This window comes from Quercus robur, chromosome 10, assembly GCF_932294415.1.
Source record: "Quercus robur chromosome 10, dhQueRobu3.1, whole genome shotgun sequence".
Classification (NCBI taxonomy): Eukaryota; Viridiplantae; Streptophyta; class Magnoliopsida; order Fagales; family Fagaceae; genus Quercus; species Quercus robur.
In genome coordinates this window covers 25,862,104-25,886,458 of record NC_065543.1, presented here as the reverse complement: position 1 = coordinate 25,886,458, position 24,355 = coordinate 25,862,104, and the positions used below count along the sequence as shown (strand labels likewise).

At 34.6% G+C, this 24,355-nt stretch overlaps 2 protein-coding genes and 1 long non-coding RNA gene across 3 annotated transcripts; 2 read left to right on the top strand and 1 right to left on the bottom strand.

The window, feature by feature from the left end:
* Positions 1-1,323: 1,323 nt before the first annotated feature.
* LOC126701417 (succinate--CoA ligase [ADP-forming] subunit alpha-1, mitochondrial) lies at positions 1,324-9,595 on the top strand. The gene is made up of 7 exons (XM_050399506.1): positions 1,324-1,671; positions 2,930-3,139; positions 3,661-3,831; positions 4,358-4,481; positions 5,107-5,168; positions 7,980-8,061; positions 9,259-9,595. Exons 1-7 carry the CDS (start codon positions 1,450-1,452, stop codon positions 9,396-9,398), a joined length of 1,011 nt encoding a protein of 336 aa, XP_050255463.1. The 5' UTR covers positions 1,324-1,449; the 3' UTR covers positions 9,399-9,595.
* LOC126701418 (uncharacterized) lies at positions 6,067-6,766 on the bottom strand. The gene is made up of 2 exons (XR_007647312.1): positions 6,677-6,766; positions 6,067-6,139 (listed from the first exon to the last, which is right to left on the bottom strand). It is a non-coding gene; the product is annotated as an uncharacterized LOC126701418 (long non-coding RNA).
* Positions 9,596-15,834: 6,239 nt separating the features above from the next.
* On the top strand, positions 15,835-23,417 carry LOC126703513 (dolichyl-diphosphooligosaccharide--protein glycosyltransferase subunit STT3B). Its single transcript, XM_050402470.1, has 5 exons — positions 15,835-17,475; positions 18,204-18,658; positions 19,456-19,578; positions 21,976-22,035; positions 23,027-23,417. The coding sequence occupies exons 1-5, from the start codon at positions 16,021-16,023 to the stop codon at positions 23,154-23,156; spliced, it is 2,223 nt and encodes a 740-aa protein (XP_050258427.1). The 5' UTR covers positions 15,835-16,020; the 3' UTR covers positions 23,157-23,417.
* The last annotated feature ends 938 nt before the right edge of the window (positions 23,418-24,355 follow it).

Sequence of the window (24,355 nt, the reverse complement as noted above, 5' to 3'; positions counted from 1 at the left end):
TAACTAGGATCTTCTTCCCCTTCGCCAACCAACACTTTCTTGAATCTCAGCAATGATAGGTTAAACATCCTCTATATGTTTGGGATATAGATTGGGTAATCCATTTGCCCACTTTGCTTTACCCATTGGATCACATTCTACAACTTGAAACTTGGGAATTTCCTCGTTCTGCAATGTTTTACCTATTGGATATTCCGCAATGTTTAATATTTGAGAATTTTCTCATTTTTTTACAGCATGTGTTTACTCCTTTATGCTTTCTCATTAAAGTACCTAACTTTACCTTACTTTATTTGTTGGTTTCTCTTTTGTAGTTAGGACTTGGGAAGTCTCCATTATTGGGTCTTTCACTTTTCCACTATGCTTTGTTTTTCTCTGCTTTACCCATTAACTTTTTTCGTCTTCTTCGTTCTGCAATGTTCTCTCTTCTAATTGAAATGCCAACAAAGATTCCAAGTTTCTCCAGCTTTTTCTAACTCCTTTATGCAAATGGGTTAAGCCATTTTGGGCTTATTTCATGACATTCCTTTAATGTAAGGGTCTTGGTCACTTATGGGCCCACTTATCCTCATATCTAAGCATTCTGTAGTAAAACCCTTTCTTACGCCACTCTTAGTTAATTTAGTTGGTCATGGATTTGGGTGTTAATTCTCAGATTTTCTCTCTTAATTCTCTAAGACTCGACTTGTTGGGTTTTGGGCTAGTCCAAAGTGTGAAAATTTGGGTATTAGCAGGTAATAAGAATAAAATATTTATTCAAATAGGAAATTATAGGACAAAGTTTGGGTTAAAACATGTTTAGAGATACACGTACATGGTTGCTTCAATCTTTTTTTTTTTTTTTTTTTTTTTTTTAACCTATGGCGTCCGCTCCTGATGATAGCTCTTTATCATCAGACCAAGACACCAATCAATTTTTGGTGTAGATGGGAATTGAACCCTAGATCTCTTATACAACCATTAGAGACTTTACCAGTTGAACTAATTGAAACCCACTACATGGTCGCTTCAATCGTCACATAGTAGGTTAGAGTAAAATAGCTGAAAAGGCATGTTTGGGAGTCAAAATGTTTTTCAAAATTAATCCATTCAAAGCTGCGTATTTTTGGGACATGAAAATTTCCTAATTTCTTTTGGTTATTTGCTTCCATATCATATTGGGCCGAGATGATGAAGCACGGTTTTAGGGGTGGTTGCATAACAACTACATATGTAATGGTAATGTAGGTTAAGCTTAAAAAGTGACTAGGAAGTAAAATACTAGGGACTAAAAATACTAGTATTTGATAGTAGTGTGTAGTCGTACTCGTAGTATTAATTAAAATAAAAATATTATAAAGAAAGAGAAAGAGAGCCGGCAGTAGCAGGGCAAGGGCAAGGCAGAGACTAGACCAGACGCACGAATCGATCTCTGCTGAAACAAGTGAAAGGAAGAAAGATTAGAATTAGATGGGTCGCCAAGCCTTCGTCAAGCTGATCGGCTCGATCTCTAAAGCTTCTTCATCTTCTTCTTCTTCTTCATGGACTCAGACTCGGCAATACGCCGCCGCTGCTGCGCATCCTCCGCCGGCAGTTTTCGTGGACAAGAACACTCGTGTCATCTGCCAAGGCATCACCGGAAAGAACGGCACCTTCCACACCGAACAAGCCATCGAATATGGCACCAAAATGGTATCTTCTTTTCTCTCTCCCTGCTAACATTTTCTAGGGTTTTACAAACCAAATATTCTGGCTTTTATATATATATATATATATATATAGTTGAGTGATTGTTTGTTTTATACTGTTTTTTTTTTTTTTAATGTGATATTTGGGATTTGCAATGTGATTTCTTTCTTTGTCCAAAATTTATTTATTTTCAATTTTCTCTTTCCTTTTTCTTCTATAAGGGAAAAAAAATCTATGATATGTTAGGCTCACATGGATTTCAGACTTCATGACAGTTACATCATTTTTATTTTATGAGAAAACATAATCATCCAGATCTTATCAACAATGATTTTGTAATCAATTTCCAAGCACAACTTAGTATAAGGATTGGACTTATAAAATGAGCAATTTAGGTTTGAAACAGTAATTGAACCCTGGAGCTGAGGAAGTTTAATTGCTGTTTGTACCGCTGCTTCATGCCAATGCCATCAGCAGGATTTTGCTAGAAAACCCTTTAGAGTCATTCATCATATGTTGATTTATGCAAAAGGGCTATACTGATTTTTTTACTGCCTGCAATGTACAAGTTACAGGGCAATGCAATGGTGCAGTGTAACAATGGCTTGGTTTTTATGATCTTTAATGCAAGCTTTATATTGCTTGACATTACACGGAGTTGTCATGCATTGCAATTTGTATCTCATACACATGTGAGACTTGGCTTGATTATACCCTGTTTGATTGTTTATCCTTGGTTATAAATTGTGGACATTCTGCCTTCTTTTACCACCTCTGTTTGGACTATTGTAATCAAAAGCGAAAGGTGACCTTAAGTAGCCAATGCCTTTGATTTCCCAAGGTGAGAGGCACCAAAATGAAGCACCCAGGCGCTAAAAGCGAGTTCCTCACTGAAGGTGCTTTGCCTCAAAGCCTTAGAGGTGCCTTGGTGGTGCCTCGCCTGGGCACCTAGGTGAATGGCTGTGCAGCCTTTAACCACACTGGTTTGGACATAATGGTTAAATATTTAGAACAGTTTTGTGAGCTGACTTGGTCAGATCTGTGACTGTTGAAAACACTCTTTTGTATGGGGTTTGTCAAATTTAACTGCAGGTTCATAGAAGGGCCACAATGGGCAGCCAGTCTTTAGTTGTGGTCTAACATTTAAGTATGCTCTTTTAAGTGCATAATTATAGCTTGAATCTGGTATCATTTAGTTATGATATTTATATAATATTTAAGATCAATATTGTAATTTTTTTTTTTTACTTTTTTGAATTAGGTGGGTGGTGTAACGCCAAAGAAGGGCGGAACAGAACACTTAGGACTTCCTGTCTTCAACACGGTTGCAGAAGCAAAGGCTGAAACAAAGGCCAATGCCTCTGTCATTTATGTTCCCCCACCTTTTGCTGCTACAGCTATTCTGGAGGCGATGGAAGCTGAGTTGGATCTTGTTGTGTGCATCACAGAGGGGATCCCTCAGCATGATATGGTAAATAAAATTACGTTAGAAGGATTCTTTTTAAAAAGAAGATGTGTGCAGTGAAACTATAAATTTGTTGACTATGTCAGTGCAAATTACATTTCATGACTTCAAGAATGCTTGTGTATGACATGATTTGGATGAATTTCTACTTTTTTTTTTTTTTCAAGGAATATCTGAATATCCATTCTTTTGATGGACTGGAAATATTTTTTATTCAATTTTCTAACAAATCTCAGCCATAAAAATATTTTCATCTACATGATTGAGATTGAATCTCTGGAAATCTTTTTAATTCTGTTAGCCAATGTGAATATTTCAATTCCTTTTTTTGGGGTTGTCTAGCTTATACAACAAAAATTGGTTTACAACTGACTAGTCACATTTCTACGTGATATGTGTTTGTGTATATATATATATATAATATTTTTTTCTTTTTTGATCTGTTGACATTCCTAATTATTACATCTTGTTTTTGACCTTCCATAGTTGATTGAAAAATAGCCTTGAAGCTAGTTTTTTGGTTTCAGGTACGGGTGAAGTCTGCTCTTAACAGGCAATCGAAAACTCGGTTGATTGGGCCAAACTGCCCTGGAATTATCAAGCCTGGAGAATGTAAAATTGGAATTATGCCAGGGTACATCCACAAACCTGGTCGTGTAGGAATTGTTTCGCGATCCGGTACCTTAACCTATGAAGCTGTGAGTCCTAATTTTAACCTAATGGAGAGTTTTCTTATAATGCATTTGTAATGGTAGTTTCATGATTTATATTTTAGAAATTGATGTGATTTGGTAACTTGATTAATATTCTGTGGGACCAAGGTGAGGAGCTGACATGTTCAAAATTGAATTTCTACAGTTACAATGTTGTGTATTTTATTTATTTATTTATTTTGATAAGTAAGAAAAATCTGTATAAATAAAACTATAGTAAGAAAGTACATAGAAAGAAAGAGAGAGCAAAAAAGAAAAGTTAATTACAATGTTGTGTATTTTATCCTGTAATTACCTCTAATTGCCAGGTAAAAGCCCTGTGCTTGCTTATTGTTTTGAATCATTGTGCCTTTCTATCAACAAGAAAATAATTCCTTTGTATACCCATATGCTATATTATATGACCTACAAAAGGATAAGATGATATATTTTCTCCCTCCCTTGAAGTATTGGGCATCAAAGTTTGATGCCCTATTGTTTATTTGATATTTATAATTATTTTACTTTGCAGGTGTTCCAAACTACAGCTGTTGGCCTTGGACAATCTACTTGTGTTGGTATAGGGGGGGATCCCTTTAATGGGACAAACTTTGTTGATTGCATTGAAAAGTTTCTAGTGGATCCACAGACAGAAGGTATATTGATTTTTTATTTTTTGGAATATTTAGTTTAGTTTTTTCTATTTCGTGGTGTGGCTTGGAAGCTATGGTCGCTAGTATTCTCCTCTTCTGGGATTTCTTGGATAATGCCTAAATGAATGGAGTGATTGCCTTTTGGGTAATGCCTCAATTGGTGGAGTTATTGGCCTTGTTGAGATGTCATTTTAAGAAATCAGAGTTGTGTGTCTGAAATGCCATATCATTATTGGCTAATGTGGAGTGTTTGGAGGGAAGGATATGCTACAACTTTTGATGAGTTGAATAATCATTGTTTTGATTGAAATCAATATTCTAGAGATGAATGTGCAATTGATTAGAGCATGCAAGAGGTTCAATTCCTCTCTCTCTCTCTCTCTCTCTCTTTAAAATTCCATTCCATCAAATAAGAAATCATAAGTGATTTTAAATGATTTTACACCATATTCCCCATTAGATTTGTGAAATACTAACATTATTATTGGAAGTTTGCAGGGAGTGGAGAGGATAAGAGAGGGGGCAAGGGGAAATACTAACATTTTGTTGTGAATTTTGACACCATATTGAACATCAGTGAGGAAATTAATGTGCAGACAATCAAATAATGATGCTTTGTGCATGTCAGGTATCGTTCTTATTGGAGAGATTGGTGGGACTGCAGAGGAGGATGCTGCTGCACTTATAAAGGTATGTATGAAATAGCCCTTCCACCATATTTTAGATTGCTATGTTTTTTCCTTATCCACCAACATTAGAGTTATTATAGGCTCGTGAGAGAATGGCAGTAGCATCCCCCCACTTCCTCAAAAAAAAAAAAAAATTGACATGTACTGATAGCTTGCATTGTTTTCCTATGAAATGTTGAAGAGTCCTAGGTGTCAGCTGACAAGGATTTTTTTTAATAATAATAATAATAATAATAATAATAATAATAAAAATAATTATTATTATTTTTATAGGTAAGTTACACATGCATTTAATGGGTCTTGAACCCATGACAAAGATTCTTCTTCTATTACCTTCTAAATTTGATTGGGTGGGGGTATGTATCATAAATTCTATTCCACAGAAGATTATCCCTATTTCTGAAAATTTTGTAGCACATGGTTTCTTTAAAAAAGCACTTTATTATCATTAGTAAGAGTCCGTTTGGTTGGAGAGATGGAAAAGTGGGAGGATAAAAAATAGAGAAAGGATGGAAAATAGAGAGAATAGAAAAGATTTTAGTTTCCCTCATTTGTGTTTGGTTTACTCACATGCCCCTAAAGTAATAAACTATTTTTATTAAAAATTGTGTATGAAATTATGGATGGACATTCTATATGTGTGTGTGTGTGTGTGTATATAAAGAACACAAAACAGATAAAGGAAAAAAAAAAAACCATTAAAAAAATTGAGGGAATCAGGAAAGAAAAAAAAAGAATGAAAAGTCAGAAGTCAAGTTGGTGGAAATACAACGTTGCACAGTTCCTAAAAAAAAAGTAGAACTCTGCACAATAATAGAAAACAAAGAAGAAAAAGACAAAAAAAAAAAAAAAAAAGTAGAAGAAGTGAAGAATGTTGCAGGGACATTTTTGTCCAAATAACTGGTCCATTTTTCTGCCTAGTTTTCTCTATTTTGGGGAGAAAACTTTCTGGTGGGCCCCAGGAGAAAACACCTAGGCCCCACCATCTTTTTTTCCTTTCTCCCTCCCAACCAAACACCCTCCAAAAAGCTTTCCTTCCTCATTTTCTCCATTTATTTTTTCGTCCTCCCTAAAATCAACTCTACCAAACACACCCTAAAATAATAAACTATTTTTATTAAAAATTGTGTATGAAATTATGGATGGACATTCTATATGTGTGTATATATATATAAAAAGAACCCAAAACAGATAAAGAAAAAAAAAACCATTAAAAAAATTGAGGGAATCAGGAAAGAAAAAAAGAAAAGAAAAAAAAGAATGAAAAGTCACAAGTCAAGTTGTTTGGAAATACAACGTTGCTCAGTTCCTTAAAAAAAAAGAACATTGCACAATAATAGAAAACAAAGCAGAAAAAGACAAAAAAGAAAAAAAAAATGAAAAAGAAAAAGTAGAAGAAGTGAAGAACATTGCAGGGACATTTTTGTCCAAATAACTGGTCCATTTTTCTGCCTAGTTTTCTCTCTATTTTGGGGAGAAAAATTTCTGGTGGGCCCCAAGAGAAAACACCTGGGCCCCACCATCTTTTTTTCCTCTCTCCCTCCCAACCAAACACCCTCCAAAAAGTTTTCCTTCTTTATTTTCTCTCCTTTTTTTTTTCCTTGGTCCTCCCTAAAATCCACTCTACCAAACACCCTAACCCCCCCCCCCCCCCCCCCCACACACACACACACAACAAAGAGTTCCTCTCCTTGATGATGAGGGCTGAGCTTTTGGGGCTTGAGGAATTGATGGAATATGGTGTTTGGGATTAATTGTGGGTTTTTAAGGTTATAGAATTGAATTGGTGAAAGGGGGTGCAGGTGTTTTGGTTTGGGGAGGAGTGGGTTTGTGGGTGGCATTGTGAGATAAATGATAAAGGTTGGAAAGGAAAAAAGTGGGGGGGGGGGGGGGGTTTGGTGAGTGGTAATTTATGGGTTTTATAGGAGAAAAAGACAAGTAATTGGATTAACAGAAGAAAAATGAAGAAAGCATTAAAGTAAATGGATAATTACAGCATCTCCAACAATGATAGTTGTTACTTTTTTGTATTTTGCTTACAATCTTATTATTTTATTAGTTTAGGATATATGGGTTTTATTTTAATTGTTTTAAATAGGTGTTTACCATAATTATTTTATATGGAACATTGTATGTTTTTTGGCATTTTTTTTGTCAATTTTGCTATAAAAAAAGAAAGAAAGATTTTCTAGTGTTCTAACAAAATTCAACTTTAGTAGATCCTAGGACACTCAAGATAATGCCATTTTACTCCAGAGAGACAAGTAAAACAAGGATTAAGGCCATGGACAGTTGAACACCGTTATAGGAGTTGAGTATTGAGATTTAGTTCTAGCAAAAGAGAATACTCTCTGCTGCTGACCTTTACCCTTTGAAGAACTTGCTGGGCTACACATAATTTCTTATTTAACGTGTTCAGGAGAAGTCTACATTTCTTCTTAATGAGATTTATTACTTAACAAAAGAAGCATGTCAAGGAAAAGTGAAACAAGTAGTTGATTAAGTTCCTATGACCTTGAAAATGAGACATCTAAAACTTAATGGAAATATTTGGCCTTGTGCTTTTAACCTTTTATTGTGACTTTCTTCTTTTTATTCAACTTATCATGCTTGGCTTTTTTCCTTGTATACATTTTACATCTTGTACATGACGCCTTTTTATTGTTTGATCAAGTTTTAGTTTTATTATTATTTATAAAAAAAATTTATAGCTCATACTACTTAATTCTTTGTGGATCATTATGTTTACTGCTGCAGCATTTCTTGTGGTATGTATATTGGTGTTTAAACTGATCTTGTATTTAACAAACAGGAAAGTGGGACTGAGAAGCCTATTGTTGCATTTATTGCTGGTCTAACTGCCCCCCCTGGCCGTCGTATGGGTCATGCTGGAGGTATAATATTTTGACAATGCTTTAATAAGTTATGTTTGATTTGAATACACTGAACTCCAGTGCATATAATTTTTTATGAATTGATATATATATATATATATATATATATATATATATATATATGTGTGTGTGTGTGTGTGTGTGTGTGTGTGTAACTTATGGTTGTCTTGAATGTAGTAATGCCTATAATGGAGTTCTTTTAATGTTAGGTTTTTGTGGGAGGATATATTTTAACTGTGTTTTTGATAAATTAGTAAACTTTACTAATTAAAAGAAAAAAGACACCATACGGAATAAGGGAAATATACTTTAGGTGAATCAAGGAACAAGAAAAGTACAACTATCAAGGAAATTCAATAAGCTAGAGTCCAAATGACCATTCACATGATACAAAGAGGGGTAGCATTCCAACCACCTCCTATACCAGTCTTAGAATACTGCCCTTTCCAACTCGGCAGCATATCTACCACCCTTTCACTGCACCCCAAACAAACAAAATACAAAGGGCCATAGCTCTGTATTCATTTGATACACTAGCAATAAATGATCAACAGACTCATAGAGTACCATTTCACAATTAGAACCCTCTGTCTTTGTAAATTATCAGTAGTAAGGATCTTTCCCAAGGCTGTAGTCCAAGCAAAGAAAGCCACTTTGGTAGGCACTTTTCCTCTTCCATGGAAAAAGGAGTTGCCGGCCCTACATTCAACACTTTTGTAATATGATATAACTTCAAAAAGGTTTCCTTTTGTTGGCACCCAGCAAATTGCATCCTTTGCATCCCTTGTTAATTTTGTTGAGGAGATCAGCTAGAAGAAATCTGCCAACACTCCTAATTCACAATCTTGCAAAGCCCTGTAAAAAGTCACATCCCACTGAATTGGAACCCTTTATCCTACTGATGGGTCCGATTCAGTGGTGATGCAGAGACAATTGAACTTTTAACTGTGTTGTTTGAACTCTCTGAGTTGTTACTAACCTTTAGATTAAACCTTTTCAAGTTAAATGTGCATTTGCCAATTTGTATATTCTTAGTAAGGCATTGAACAAATGCATTGATTTAAGTTGATGGGATCCTCTCTCTCTCTCTCTCTCTCTCATTTTGAGAGGTTCTATGTCCATCTAATTGTTGCATATGAAATGAAAAAAAGTATCCTTAATTGGAGTTATTTTCTTTGCTCGTCTCTGCATGTGCAGCTATTGTGTCAGGTGGGAAGGGCACGGCCCAAGATAAGATCAAGACCCTTAGAGAAGCTGGGGTTACAGTGGTAGAGTCTCCTGCAAAGATTGGTGTTACCATGCATGAAGTTTTTAAGCAGAAGGGCCTTGTGAGTTAGTTTGGTTGATTGTTTTACAATATTATATACATTTTGTTCTTGGACAAATCCAAAACGGCATGAAATGTACACCTTGATTTTAGAACTGATCCTAATGTTAGTAGAGTTTTTGGAAAGATGAGATTTCTTTCCCTTTGTTTTTGAACCAAAGCCAACGGCATTGAATAACAACGGTCTTTATCCGACAATATATTTAATGTTTTTTGTTTTAATTAATGGTAGCTTTGTTACACTGAGGGTGTTTTGGCAAAATATTCAGATTTAACTCTTTGGATTTTTACCTCATATGGAACCTTGTAATAAGTTGTTGACAAAAGACAGTTTCTTTCCAAACTCATTGGATTCCATTTTTATTTTTTATTTTTTTAATGTGTATGTTAAATTTCATTTAAATCGGATGTTATTTACTCTTTATTTATAAATGATACATAAACGTATTTTTTATGCATAATTAAAACTACAAAAACTTGAAATTTAAATATTTGATTGATAATATGACCATTGATATTTGGTTTTCTTGAAATTTTGTGAGTATGGTGCAATAAGAAAATGTATTCTAACTGTGTATTTGTTAAAATTCACATCCAGATAAGGGCAGTTTGAAACTTTGTAATTTGTTGTAATTGTTGATTTTTATTTTTTTATGTTATACCAGATTAAAATTGGTGTTGGTGGAATTGATATAATAAGTTTCGAGTGATTTTGTAACTGAAAGTTTCCCACATGTATATTGTATTATTAATTTTTAGATCTCAGATTCTAATCAACCCCCTGGCTGGTTAAAAATAGCTTTTCAAATATCAAGAGTTCTGTAGATCAATTGCTTGGCATTTTTTGATGTTTTCTAGAGACTTAACTCCATTTGATAATGATTCATTGATTTGTGTGTGTTATGAATTTCTCTTTGCCGTTGTATTTAAAAAGAATTAATTAACTTGATTGCATTATACTCACTTGTGGTTTAATCCGTTTTAAAATTATTTGCATGTGGTTTTAAAAGTGTTATTTTATCCATCTAAAATCATCTCTCTAGATTTATGTTCATCTCATCACTTTTACCATTAAATAAATAAATAAAAGATCTAAAAGTGGGTTTTTTAAAAATCAAGAACAAAGAATGAACTTGAAAGAGCTAACCTATTTAGATTTGGGGAAAAATTAGCATTTACCCATAATTTACAAATTATGCAGCAAATTCCCATGTTTTGAAACTATTAAAATGCCTATGTTTTTTAAACTCGATTTTAACAAAATTAAGTTACAGGTAGAACTCAAATTCTATGCATATTTTGGCAAGTTCTATGCATATTTTGTCAATTAAAATTTTTAAAAAATGTAAGTGTAATTCAATATTATTAGTATTGAGTTCTACTTAAAAATATACATAGAACTCAATTTTGAGGATATCGGGTTTTACACATAACTCGATTTTAACAAAATCGAGTTTAAAAAACAAGGACTTTATGCTAAATAGTTTCAAAAAATGGACATTTTAATGCATAGTTTGTAAATTTGGGGCAAATGCCCATTTTCCCCTTCAGATTTGAGTTCTAATATTGATTTTCATGGTGAGTATGAAAAGAGCTAAAAGGATTTTCTCTCCTATCTGCTATCTGCAGGTTGCAGCAACAATTAATAAATTTACATTCAGCAACCAAAAGAATAATAATAATAATAATAATAATAAATTTACAAAAAATCTATTTTGCGAATGGGCAAAGGACAATGGCGTTTGATGGTGGAAGCAGCGTAAACAAAGAATCAATTTCATTTTCTGATATAACAAAAGAAAAACTGGAAGGCCTTTTGACAATATGAGTATGTTAAAAACCTCATTTTTTTCCCCCGAATAAATCCAAGAACCTATAAACAAAATTAAGAAAAAATGCCATTTAGTTTTGCATATAAGAAACAAATAACTTCCAAAAAAATGCAAATAAAATACAAATGCATATATATATATATATATCAAACCCAAAAACATTTAATGGGGTGTCGGCTAAAGATCTTCTGAAAGTTAAGTTAATGATTGAATGATCTCCAATAACTCAAATACGAGAGTTAGGAATTTTCACATACCTTGGAGAAAATGAGATTTGATGTTTATATATAGTGACATAGAGCTGACCAAGCTCCCGTGAATGGTAGAGTTTTTCCTTATAGGGAGCGCATAGAGTTAATGCCCCAAAAATCTTTGGACTTAACTTCCCATGTTTGGAGGATTAGAATATGTAGAAGGATTTTTGGGTGTGGTGTGCAAGTTCTTTCCATATGTGGATAGTTGGGTGGAGAATATGTAAGATGATGTGTAAGGTTGAGTACAATGAATCATTTGCCAGAAGGTATTTTTCCATCATCATAGTGTATCAAACAAATTGGTGTAAGACTAGGTTGCTTTAGAGTCTATCAGACGCATGGGGCTGACAATCTTGGCTGGCCTTGAGTTTTTGGGTTTCCATCCACAAGTTTCTAATTTTTTAGGCTGTGTTTGGTTCATGTAAAATATTTTCTATTTATTTTCCGAAAATGCTATTTTCGGGAAATGAAAATATTTTCAAGTGTTTGGTTGCATTTCAAAAAATGCTTTGGAAAATATTTTCTAGTGTTTGGTTGTTTTGCTGAAAATGCTCTAGAAAACCCATTTTTATCATGTTTCTCACATTTTCTTAAGATCCAAACAAATATTTTTACATAGAATCAAAATATATAAACAACACAAGAAACAAAAATCAAAACAAAAATATCATTTATTCACGAACTCAGTGAGAGGGGAAAGAAAGAGCGAGAGATTGAGGGAAAGAGAGAATCGGAGTGGATGGAGGCGACGACGGTTAAATCGGGTGGGTTTGGGGGTGGAGTGGAGTGGGCTGGTGGTCGGTGGCGGCCAAATCGGTGATTGGTGGTGGCGGCCAGTGTGTTGGAGAGCCTGGTGGAGCACAACTTGTGCTCGGTTGTCAAGATCAGAGTTCGTCGGTGCATGGCTGACGATCGGAGAGGTGGATCGGTGATGAGGGAGGGGTGGGCTGAGATCTAGGTGGACCGGTGTTTGTGGGTCTTGGGTGTTTGGCCGGCACGTGATTTGGGCAGTGGGTCGGCATGATTGGAGCTTGGCTAAGGTGAGGCGTGATCTGGGTTTTGTGAGTGTGCTCGTGCTTGTGCTCGAGCTCTCTCTCTCTCTTTCTCTCTCTCTCTTTGCATGTGAGTTCGGAAATGGTTTGAAGTGAAAATTTTGACTGAAACCAATTTCCTGGTCAAAGCCATTAAAACACACGGTCAACTGACAATATTTTCTGGAAAATTTATTTTCCATGCGCAACCAAACACTCGCATTTATGAAAAAAAAATTTCGAAAGTGATTTGAAGCCAAAACAAACACAGCCTTAATCATTTCTTACTCCCTAACGTGTCCGTCTGAATGTATCATTTACCATTTCTTTTTTAATGTTGTCTTGTCTTGTCTCATGGTCTTTTCTTTCACTTTTTATTTATCTATATATATATATATATATATATATATATATATATATATAACTTATAAGCTCATTGGGTTAGATATGAACAAACTAGTTTTTTTTTTTTTTTTTTTTTTTTTTTTTTTTTTTTTTTTGCTGAATATAAACTAACTAGAACTATTATCATTTATAAAGATGCATAACATATTATATGGACTTTTACCAAAAATTTAATTTATAAAAATTCAAATAATATATATACTATTAGATTCATTAATATTATAATTATATAATTTTTTGTTTAAAAATAGCGGTAATTTCGAAACGGTACACCGCTATCTACCTGTACGAAAATATTTAATTCCCCTACCCAAACCGAAATAGTCTCCGGTACGGTATTAACTCCCTTGATAAAGAGGAGTGCAACATGGAAGAAAATTAGGTGATCTAGTGGAAAATGAATGGGAGTGTTCCTTCCACTAGTTCTTAAAATTAAGATTCAATAGGGGTAGGTATAGAGCCAGGACTTGGACTTAAGAAGAGCGGCTCTGTTGTTGGTTGTCGTTGAAAGGTTTTTTTTTTTTTTTTTTGTCTCTGATGTGTGTCTGCTATTTGGTAAGGACAAAATTATTTTGTTTAAAATTTTTTAAAGGGTTGGGTTGTTTGTTTTGGGTAAAATTTGTAAGTTGGGTTTGATTTTTTGTTTTTAATTTTGCTATTGGTAATTTTTGTTATTGTGCTAATTTTTTTGGACTCGTATATTTTGTTTTAAATTTTAGATCTATAAATTTTTTTATCGCCTTTAAAAGAAGAAAAATGTTAGAGTTGCCAATTTTTTTTTAATAAATTTGTAATATTGTAAGTGATTATTAGTAAGTAAAAAAGTGATGTAAGTGGTGGACCTAGATGTGAACCAATAAGAGTTTGTTATCTTAACAATTTGTAAAAATGTTTATAGAAAAGTTAGTGGTTATAGCATTACTTTTAAAAGTATCAATGATATTGTTAAGGGGGGCAAAGTGCAATTTTATAGAACATAATTGTTAAAATTTATACCTATATATACAAATATTTAAAAAAAAAAAATGGGAGAGGGGCCATTGCTCCCCATAGTCCAAGCATAGCTCCGTCCTTGAATAGGGGACTTATACATGCTGGTTAAAGCTGAAAACCCAAAGTGTTTTCAGCATGAAAACTTGCACTAAGCTCATTTTTGCACCAAAACTTTAACCTCTTAAATTTTTTTGTGTATGTTTGCACAAAAAATAAGCCCAACTTATTTTTGGAAGAAAGCTACCTTGTAGTGTTTTCGGTACGAAAACTGGCACCAAGCTTGTTTTCACACCGTATAAGCCCAACTTATTTTCATACAGAAGGCAACAAACTATGTGTTTTTGGCTAAATGAGTTGCACTAAGCTCGTTTTTGGTTTATTTTGGTTTGAAACGATCTTGGTGCAAGTTTTCATGCCAAAAACACTCCAAAGATAGCTTTGGAGCTAAAATGAGCTTGATGCTTTTTCAAAACACTACAAAGATAGCTTAAACAAAAATGTTTAGTTTGGTCGTGAACTTGGCGTGAATTGAAAATTAATCATGAGAATAATCATTATGGTATGGTATATTGAAGCTATGATGCGCTTAATTGTCTTTGATTTTTTTATATAAAAGATCTAACATGTTTTTTCTGCTTACTGATAAAAAGAAAGGAAAAAATTGTCTTTGATTTTTTTATATAAAAGATCTAACATGTTTTTTCTGCTTACAGATAAAAAGAAAGGAAAAAAAGAAGAAGAAGATCTAATATGGTTTTAATGAATCATGTTAAATGTAGTCAATATTGATTGCTGTGTGATCTCATGAAAGGAGTATTGGTTCTTTGTAACTTCTTGCCTTTCTTATTATAGCTAAAGTTTTATGAGATTATTCTGGGGAGAAGTAGTCTTATCAGTGTACCAATGAGCTATAGTTTAACCGGTTCTTCACCCTCCCATAACAATGGGATAGATGGTGAGTAATGGGTTCAAGAAACACTGAATGTGTGTGTAACCTACCAATTCACCAAAAAAAAAGAAAAAGAAAAAAAAAAAACAGTAGGATGTCAAGATATGAGAAATTAGCAATGTGAGTGCTATTTTTGCTTGAAGTAAAATAGCTTAGGCTTTAAACCCCATGCTCTTATTTTGTTTGATTTTTTCTTTAAGCTCAACACACCAATCCAATCAAATGCTCCTTGTGTATCACCTCAACAACAATGGTTGAAACTCATCAAACCCTATGCCAACTTGATCTTTTATTTCTAATCAGACAGTTCATTTAAGCTAAAATCTCAATCTACTTCCCCAAAAAATTTCAAAATTGCTTAAACATGATTTACACCTAAATTGTGTCTTCTTTCTTATTTTGATCACTTGAGGAATTAAAAAAAAAAAATTAAGGACACCACAAGTGGCATATATATAAATTTTATTGTTAACCATGTCAACTTTTTCCATTAAGCACTTAATTGTAGAGACTATTTCGACCCAATATTAAAAACATTGGAACTAAACTAACACATTTAAAATATTAAAGAACATTTTGACAATAATACAAATGCTTGGGTCTAAAATGATAATGAACTCTTTTAAAATTTATTGCGCTGAAAAATGGTAAATGAAATGAAAAGTATATTGCCTACGCATTGCATTCCTATGAGTGTTGAGGTTTTTTTTTTTTTTTTTTTTTTTTTTTGGAGGGGAGAGTTTTGAGCTTGTTGGTACGAGTGTTGTTAAAAAGAGAGAGAGAGAGAGAGAGAGAAAGTAGATGTTGTGGTTGGGTTGGGCATGACAATACTACTACTACGGTAAAAAGGCCAGTTGTTGGGCCCCCAAATGAAGAATTGATAACGTGTGAAAAAAAAAAAAAAAAAAGCCCAAAGTAGAAGTGTGAAGTCTGTCAGTCAAGTCAATCTTCCGTTGTTTGCTTCCTGAGTGTCGAGTGTCGACTTACAAACAAACTGATATTTATTTGATTGGATGATATAAATATTAAAAAAGAACCCTAATTCTCAAATCAAATCTTGTCTATTATCATGAGCGCATTTCATTTTATGTAGCTCACGTTCAGAGTGTAGAAATTTATTAAAGTCCTCCTAATTTCCAGTTTTAATATTCTCCCAAAAAGAAAAGAGATGGTCGGAGCCGGAGCCGGAGCTAAAAAAACTAGTCCGGAGGTGGTGAAATCGGGATCTGGATCATCGACGATGCTGATGCTGAAATTGAAACTGAAATTGAAAACAAAACAGCAAGAGCTTCTGCTCCGAGTCAGCATTCTATGCCTCGTCTATGTGCTGGCTTTCATCACGCGCCTCTTCAGCGTTCTCCGCTACGAATCCATGATCCATGAATTCGACCCTTACTTCAATTACCGAACCACCCTTTATCTCACCGAGAATGGTTTCTACGAGTTCTGGAACTGGTTCGACTCCGATAGCTGGTACCCTTTAGGCCGTATCATCGGCGGTACCCTCTACCCTGGTCTTATGGTCACCGCCGCCATCATCTACTGGCTCCTCCGCCTCCTCAGCTTTGCCGTCCATATCCGTGAGGTTTGTGTCTTAACCGCTCCCTTTTTCGCTTCCAATACAACCATTGTTGCCTATTTCTTTGGTAAAGAGATTTGGGATTCCGGTGCCGGCCTTGTTGCTGCCGCCTTGATCGCCATTTGCCCTGGATATATTTCCAGATCGGTAGCCGGGTCTTATGATAACGAAGGGGTCGCCATTTTCGCTTTGTTGTTCACCTTTTATTTGTTTGTTAAGGCCGTGAATACGGGTTCCTTGGCCTGGGCATTAGCCTCTGCTTTTGGTTACTTTTATATGGTCTCTGCTTGGGGAGGATATGTGTTCATTATCAATTTAATCCCGCTTTACGTGCTCGTGCTTTTGGTCACCGGACGGTATTCCATGAGGTTATATGTTGCCTATAATTCTATGTATGTAGTGGGGATGTTATTGGCTATGCAGATTCGCTTTGTGGGCTTTCAACATGTCCAGTCTGGGGAGCATATGGCCGCAATGGGTGTCTTCTTTTTGATGCAGGTTTTCTATATGTTGGATTGGGTTAAGTACTTGCTGGGCGATGCCAAATTGTTCCAAGCCTTTTTGAGGATCACTGTCACCACTGCACTCTCTGTGGGTGTTATAGCTCTAGGACTAGGCACAGCATCTGGGTATATCTCCCCATGGACTGGCCGATTTTACTCTTTACTTGATCCAACTTATGCAAAAGATCACATTCCCATTATTGCATCTGTCTCTGAGCATCAACCGACTGCTTGGTCGTCTTTCATGTTTGATTTCCATATTCTGCTCTTCCTTTTCCCTGCGGGTCTCTATTTCTGCTTCAAGCGATTGTCCGATGCCACCATCTTCATTGTCATGTATGGTCTTACAAGCATGTATTTTGCTGGTGTTATGGTTCGTTTAATTCTTGTTGCCACGCCTGCTGTATGTCTTATTAGTGCCATTGCTGTTTCTGCAACTATAAAGAATTTGACTCTCGTAGCAAGGGCCAAGGATAACAATAAGGTTGCCCACTCTGGTTCTCTCAAAGGAAGCGCTAGCAGTTCCAAGGCTTCTTCTAAGGTGAGAATGAGATCAGGTCATCACTATTCTTCTAAATACTTGTTTATTATTCTGTTTTGGTTATAGAAAGTAGTAGTGCATTTATCTCTCATGTGCTCGTCTAAGTTGTTTGTTGTTAGTCAAATTCCTATTGCATTGCATCTGTTGTGAATGACCTTTCTAATCATTGTCCAAGGTGTGGATGAAATATGGTTACATGATTAAGAATTTTTTTCTTCTTCTGTTTCTTCTGTGTGTTATCATTAGTTAAAACAAGTATGATCAAAGGTGTATGTGGCTATGTGCTCTTGAGCCTTAGCTCAACTTGTACGTATTTCATGTGCATCAGCTATAAATATACTGATTTTAGATTCTAGTCACTTGTCAGGCACATGCTAGTATGTAAATGTTGTTGATTTGACCTTATCACCCACAAATTAATATGAAGATGAAGAAAAAATGTTGTCTAGTATTGGGAGTACTTTTGGTTGAACATGTGGAATTAGTTTGGCCATTTGAGTGTTTAGTTGGGCTGGATTCCTTATTGAAAGAACATGAAGCATAACACATTTCCTTTTGTGAACACTTATATGTTTTTCTAAATTACTCAACAAGTGTAAAGGTCCATAGATTAGGAGGTCTTTGTTATTAAACCTAACTTAGAGAATAGTTAGTGGAACGTAGTTTATTCTCCATTTGATTATGGTGGCTATATATCAAAAAGTATGTTACTTCTCCTGCACAAACAGGCTTCACTTGATCAATCCCAGCCTTTCCAGAGAAATGGTGCTATTGCGTTACTTCTTGGTGCATTTTACTTGCTCAGTAAGTATGCCACTCACTGTACCTGGGTCACATCAGAGGCTTACTCATCTCCCTCAATTGTCTTGGCTGCAAGAGGTGCTCATGGCCAAAGGGTCATCTTTGATGATTATCGTGAGGCATACTTTTGGCTTCGACAGAATACTCCTCCAGATGCTAAGGTGATGTCATGGTGGGATTATGGGTACCAGATCACTGCAATGGGAAACAGAACTGTTATAGTTGATAATAACACCTGGAACAATACGCACATAGCTACTGTTGGACGTGCAATGTCATCTTATGAAGATGAGGCATATGAAATTATGAGGTCGCTTGATGTGGATTATGTATTAGTTGTCTTTGGAGGTGTTACTGGCTATTCTTCTGATGATATTAACAAGTAAGGGCATGTGAAATTACATTTTAAATTATTTGGAAATGTCTTGCACTATATGAAGGATTTCTTGAAGCTTATGATTTTAATTATTTATTTATTTTTGGTTCTTTTAAATTTGACTTTGATCATAACAAATACAATGATTTGGGTGTAATCTGAGTAAAATATTTCTAATATATTATGTTCACACTTGCACCCATTGCCCCCATTTTTCTGTGGTTTTTGAGGCTAGGAAGTGGCTTTACGTTTGAAGAAAGGTCATAATATATGTGGGTCATTTATCAAACAATCGTGACAAATTTGATCAAGCTGACAAAGAATAATTTTGATAAATAAGCTGGCAAAGAATAATGAGTTAATCTTAAAGGCTACTTGGTCTGTTTGACTGTTGATATCATCAACAATTGTCCCATCACAAAAGGCATAATTTTGGCAAACATGTGGATTGTAAATTTGCATCTTTGGTGAATACCCAGACCAATCTTGGTTGGTAATTAATCAGATACTGGAACTCTGTCCTGTTAAGTGATTCTGTAGGGACTACAAATGATACTACTTTAATAAACTTATGCTTATATTGATTCTATCATACATATCTTTTGGTATCTCTTCTCTTTGTAAAAGCAAGATGGATTGTGAGGTCATGGGTTCAAAACCCCATCGGGTGTGTGATGTACTAATTAAATGTCATTAATATCTTCAGGCATTTGCATTTTTTATTCAAATTGATGGACCCTATCTGTATAAGTTTACTGCTACTGCTCTTCCATCATTACTAATTCAAAATTTATCTATTCTAGATTTTTGTGGATGGTGAGAATTGGAGGTGGAGTTTTTCCTATAATAAAGGAACCTGATTATCTTGTTAATGGCGAGTACCGCGTTGACAAAGGAGCAGCTCCCAAGATGTTGAATTGTCTAATGTAAGTATTTAGCACTGATATGTGTATTTGTGTGGTAATTTGGAGGTGTTTCCCAATTATTCCCTAATTTTTGAAAAGTTTCAACGCAAACCTCTACTTTCTAAATTGTTTCAATTTGCCTCCTTCTCCGCCACATGAACAAAAATATTTAGGTGCAAAAAAAAAAAAAAAAAAAAAAAAATCAACAAACTATTGCATTTTATTATGTTTTGTTTACATGTTACGATTTTTATGCTGTTTTGTAAGCTTTTCTATTACTAGCAATTCATCTGTGAAAGGGATTTTCAAGTTTTATTTTTGAATGAGTGTGTGCGTGTTGTCTTCAATATGCTCACTCCAACAACAACAGCCAAGCCTTAGTCTCAAAACTTTTGGGTCTGCTATAGATCTTACAAAAATAAATTAGGGTCGGCCGCGTGTATTCTTTTTCACTGTCTTATCATATTCTCTATCACCTCCTTAATCAATGCCCTTTTTTACTACTTCCACTAATGTTTTTTAAGTCTTCCTCTACATTTTCTCATTCCCTCGACTTGAATTAACTCACCCTTCTTTAATGGTGGATTAATTACTCTCCTCTACATGTGAACAAATCATCTCAAACGACTCTCCATCTTTTCATAAATAAGGGCCACTTACCTTCAAGCAAATTTTCCCATACCTATCCCTATCTTATCTTGTTTTTCCACTTATCCGTCTTTACTTTCTCATATAACTGATACTCATTTAATGAAGATGTTGTGTTTTTGTAGCCCGACATTCAGTATAATAGAGCATAGCTGGTCCTATAATAGAATTTTTCATTTAACTTAATAGGTATTCTACAATCACATAGTACTCCTGGTGGGTTTCTCCACTTCATTCCAGTGTTGTTAAAAGTGCGCTTTAAGCGTGCTTAAGCTCAAAGCTCGAAGCCCCAAGGCTCTAGCGCTTTTTGCCTCAAAAGCTAGGCTCATTCAAAGAAGTGCGCTTTAGGCACGCTTTTTTGCGCTCTTTCAAAAAGCTCAAAGCGCGTTTTTTTATATTTTTCAAAAAAATAAATCAAAACTGAAATAAAACTTTAGGATCTTGACATCATTGATATAAACCATTAATTTGACATGTTTTTAGTGTAACTTACTTATCAAAAAAAGATATTTTGAGTGTAACTTGTCCTAAAAGGCTAAAACCCAACCCACAACCTCCCAGTTCTTCCCTATTTTTATTTTTATTTTTATTTTTTCTTGATTTTTCTCCTTGAAACAATAACCCACCCAGCTTCTTCTTCTTATTCTATTTTTTCCCTTTTGGATATCTGCTTGGTACCAATTACCATGTTGCTATGTCCTCATATTCTTAGCTCATTCATGGAAAAAAAAAAATGTACGAAATAACATATTTGTGGTAATTTTTTAGTTACTTTAGTGGTTGATGTTGAACATAGCAGACTAATTCCTATAGAGTTACAAGTGATTAAATTATTAACTAATATTACTAATTAGTCATAGAGCATTATGGATATTGGAGATTTAAGAAAGGATATTACATGGAAGTACTCATATCTAGCTTATCCAAAAAAATAAAATGACTTGATTTGCAATTTTTGTGTTAAAATTGCAAAAGTAGGGCTTATCTAAATGTTATATGAATTATATAAAATTTTTTATTTCAATTTCTATGATAATTTGATAATTTGATTTTTTTACTTATCAAAAAAAAAAAATTAATAATTATTTTTAAATTTATTAAATTATTTTTTTTAAATGTGCGCTTCACTTCAATCAGGCGCGCGCTTGCGCTTTGCGCTTTGCGCCTAGGCCCCAAGAGGTCTCTGCACTTAAGTGTGCCACTCGCTTTTACCAACACTGGATGTTAAGATTCACATCCTCTTTAATCTCTTCATCTTTATGAATTCTTGATCCAAGATATCCAAATTCCAAAGCACACACTCTTTAGTATTTTTTTACTATTAAGCCTTACAACCCCTTCATCTTTATTTCTACTCTCACTAAACTTACATTCCATGCTCACTTTATTTTTGATTATTTGGGATTATACCAACCCCTCCCCTCTCCCACCACAAACCAAAAAAAATCTCATTTTTCCTTCTCAATTCTATCTGTATAGTCTTCCTCTATTGAATTATTATTAAGAATTTTATATTCTTGTCAAAAGTGTAAGCTTGATGGGTTATGTTCGTATCTTATTCCTCCCCAAATTGTGTCTTGTATTCTTGCTTCTTAGCGAGGATCTTAATTTCAGCTGAGAAATTTCAATGAATTATTTATGTATACCAACTGTCATTCCAGATCCTCTCTCTCTCTCTCTCTCTCTCACTCATGAATACACCACACCACCCTTGGTAAAAAATTGATGTTTATGTTTTGTTTATTTCTTTAAATCTTTTTTGGTGATCAGGTACAAGCTGTCTTATTATCGATTTGGAGAGCTGACGACAGAATATGGAAAACCTCCTGGGTAAGTTTAAGGTTTATCTTCCATTTTGTCTTTAAAAGGGATTGTACTACTTAGTAAAATAAAAGGTATTGTACTAATTTGTGTTTGTAATCACAGATACACTTGTGGGTAGACAAATACTAGGGTATTGCATGTCACATGCATGTGAAACAAGGAAAATGTCAGTAAAAGTTATAGCAAGTTCATGAATGAGCATGTTTTAGTGTAGGCATGCAGGCAGAGACAAAAATTTTTTTTTTTGGGGGGGGGGTGGGGAACAGAAAAATTCTCTCTGAAGTCTCCCCAAGTAGGATTTGGACCTCTAGTCTGTACCTTTTCACTTCCTCAGAGTTTTATTTATTGGTTATACACACACAGTGGGTTTTGAACCCATGACCTTACCATGCACCCATTCTTATGGAGGGAGGAAGTGTGCCATAAGAGCTAGAGCTCATTTGCAAGAAAAAAAAAAAAAAAAAAAAAAAAAAAAAAAAAGAAGCCCAAATCAAAACATGAAATAGATGCAAATCATCAAGTGTATACATTATTGATGGATACACTACAGAATAGAATGATTGGAATGATGATATTTGTCACTTTGAATAAATTTTTTTGACCTTATGTTAACTTAATTGGATGCATTAATCATTTACACCAGAGAGGTTTGGTAAAAGCAACAAGTGCCAGTCAATCAGGTTTGCTTTAATTAAGGCTTTCTTGCACATAATCCCTGGACATGGGTGACTTGCATTTGAGGACCATATGGGAGATTGAAGTTTGAAGAAATGCTTTGATTTGTTCTTGTGTAGCTGGGTCCTAAACTCCTGATAATTGTTTCCGGTGTTCCTTAAATACTATTGGCTTCATTTTTTATATGGAATTTTAATATTCTGTTTTCTGCTTGGTGATACCTTCACTCTTCTGAATTAGTGGCAGTAGAGGCCTTCTGTTTTTTTTAATGTGTGCCAAAGTGTGCATGCTGTATTTTGTAATGCCTTTTTTGGAATGGCAGGTATGATCGTGCCAGGGGGGTTGAAATTGGAAACAAGGATATCAAACTGGAATATTTGGAAGAGGCCTTTACAACATCTAACTGGATTGTTCGTATTTACAAAGTTAAACCTCCTAATAATAGGTGGTGAGTCTTTTTCATTCTCTCTCTGCAGGACAGCATGGTAGATGAAAACTCTTAGAGCATATGAGTCTTAAAAGGTAGTGTTAAAGAGAGAGAAAACTATATCTTTGTTAGAGTTTGCAGTTAGTATTTGAGGCTCTTAATGTTCTTGACCCCACTTTTGGAGATTTTGTAATGCCTTTTTAGCTCATCTATTTAAACTTTTTTGTTGATTGTATGGTTGAGAAACTTATTTACATGAAAAATGTGATTGTTTGGCATGGTACAACTTACAGTTTCACATGATAATGTCAGTGGTCCTTAAAGAGTTTTTTCTCTATCAATAAATGGTAGTAAAATGAGCTTCAATGATGTTATATGCCCATGGAAATGTCTGTGGATTGAAATCCTTACTGGCCGCCCAATGCTTGGTACAATAGTTGGATCAAGTCAAGCACTCAAGTGGTCGAGCTTAGTTTGTTTACTCTGTTATCGAGCTTGTGCCAAACTCTTGAGCCCAAGATGGACCTAAATTTTTTAAGTTTAAGCCTTTTATTTTTTAGATGTACTTATTGTTTGAAGAAGTCAGTTTGGGGAAGCATTATCCTCTTCGCTTGATGTGGTTTTCTATGGAGGCAGATGAATAATGTGTAGTGCTGTTTTTCTTTTTCTTTTTTTGATAGGTAATGAAAGTTTTTATTAATTTAAAAAATAGTCAACCCGAGTACGTTGGGAATGTACTATGGGTGTAGAAATTAAGAACCAAAATTACAATGGTCTAGAAAAACATGAAGGGAAAAGCAAGAAAAATGCGACAGAGCCACATTCCAAGCGAGGAGAGTATGTAAGAAGAAATACTTAATCTTTAGCAAGGAATGCTTACATCCCTCAAAACATCTAGCATTTCTTTCACTCCAAACAAACAACATCAGGCAATGTGGCACAAGTCTCCACAAATCTATATTGCAATGTCGTCCAAATTTACCTTGCCAAGACTCAAACATCTCAATAACCTAATGTAAAATAACCCAATGAAGTCCAATCAAACAAAACACCAAGGACCATAGCTCAACAACTAGGGGGCAATGAAGTAGAAGATGCTCCTTTGACTCCCCACGTTTCTTACACATGTAGCACCAATCAAGAACAATAATATGCCTCTTGTGAATGTTAACGGTTGTAAGATTCTTACTTAAGAAAGCTGACCATGAAAAGAAAGTTACCCTT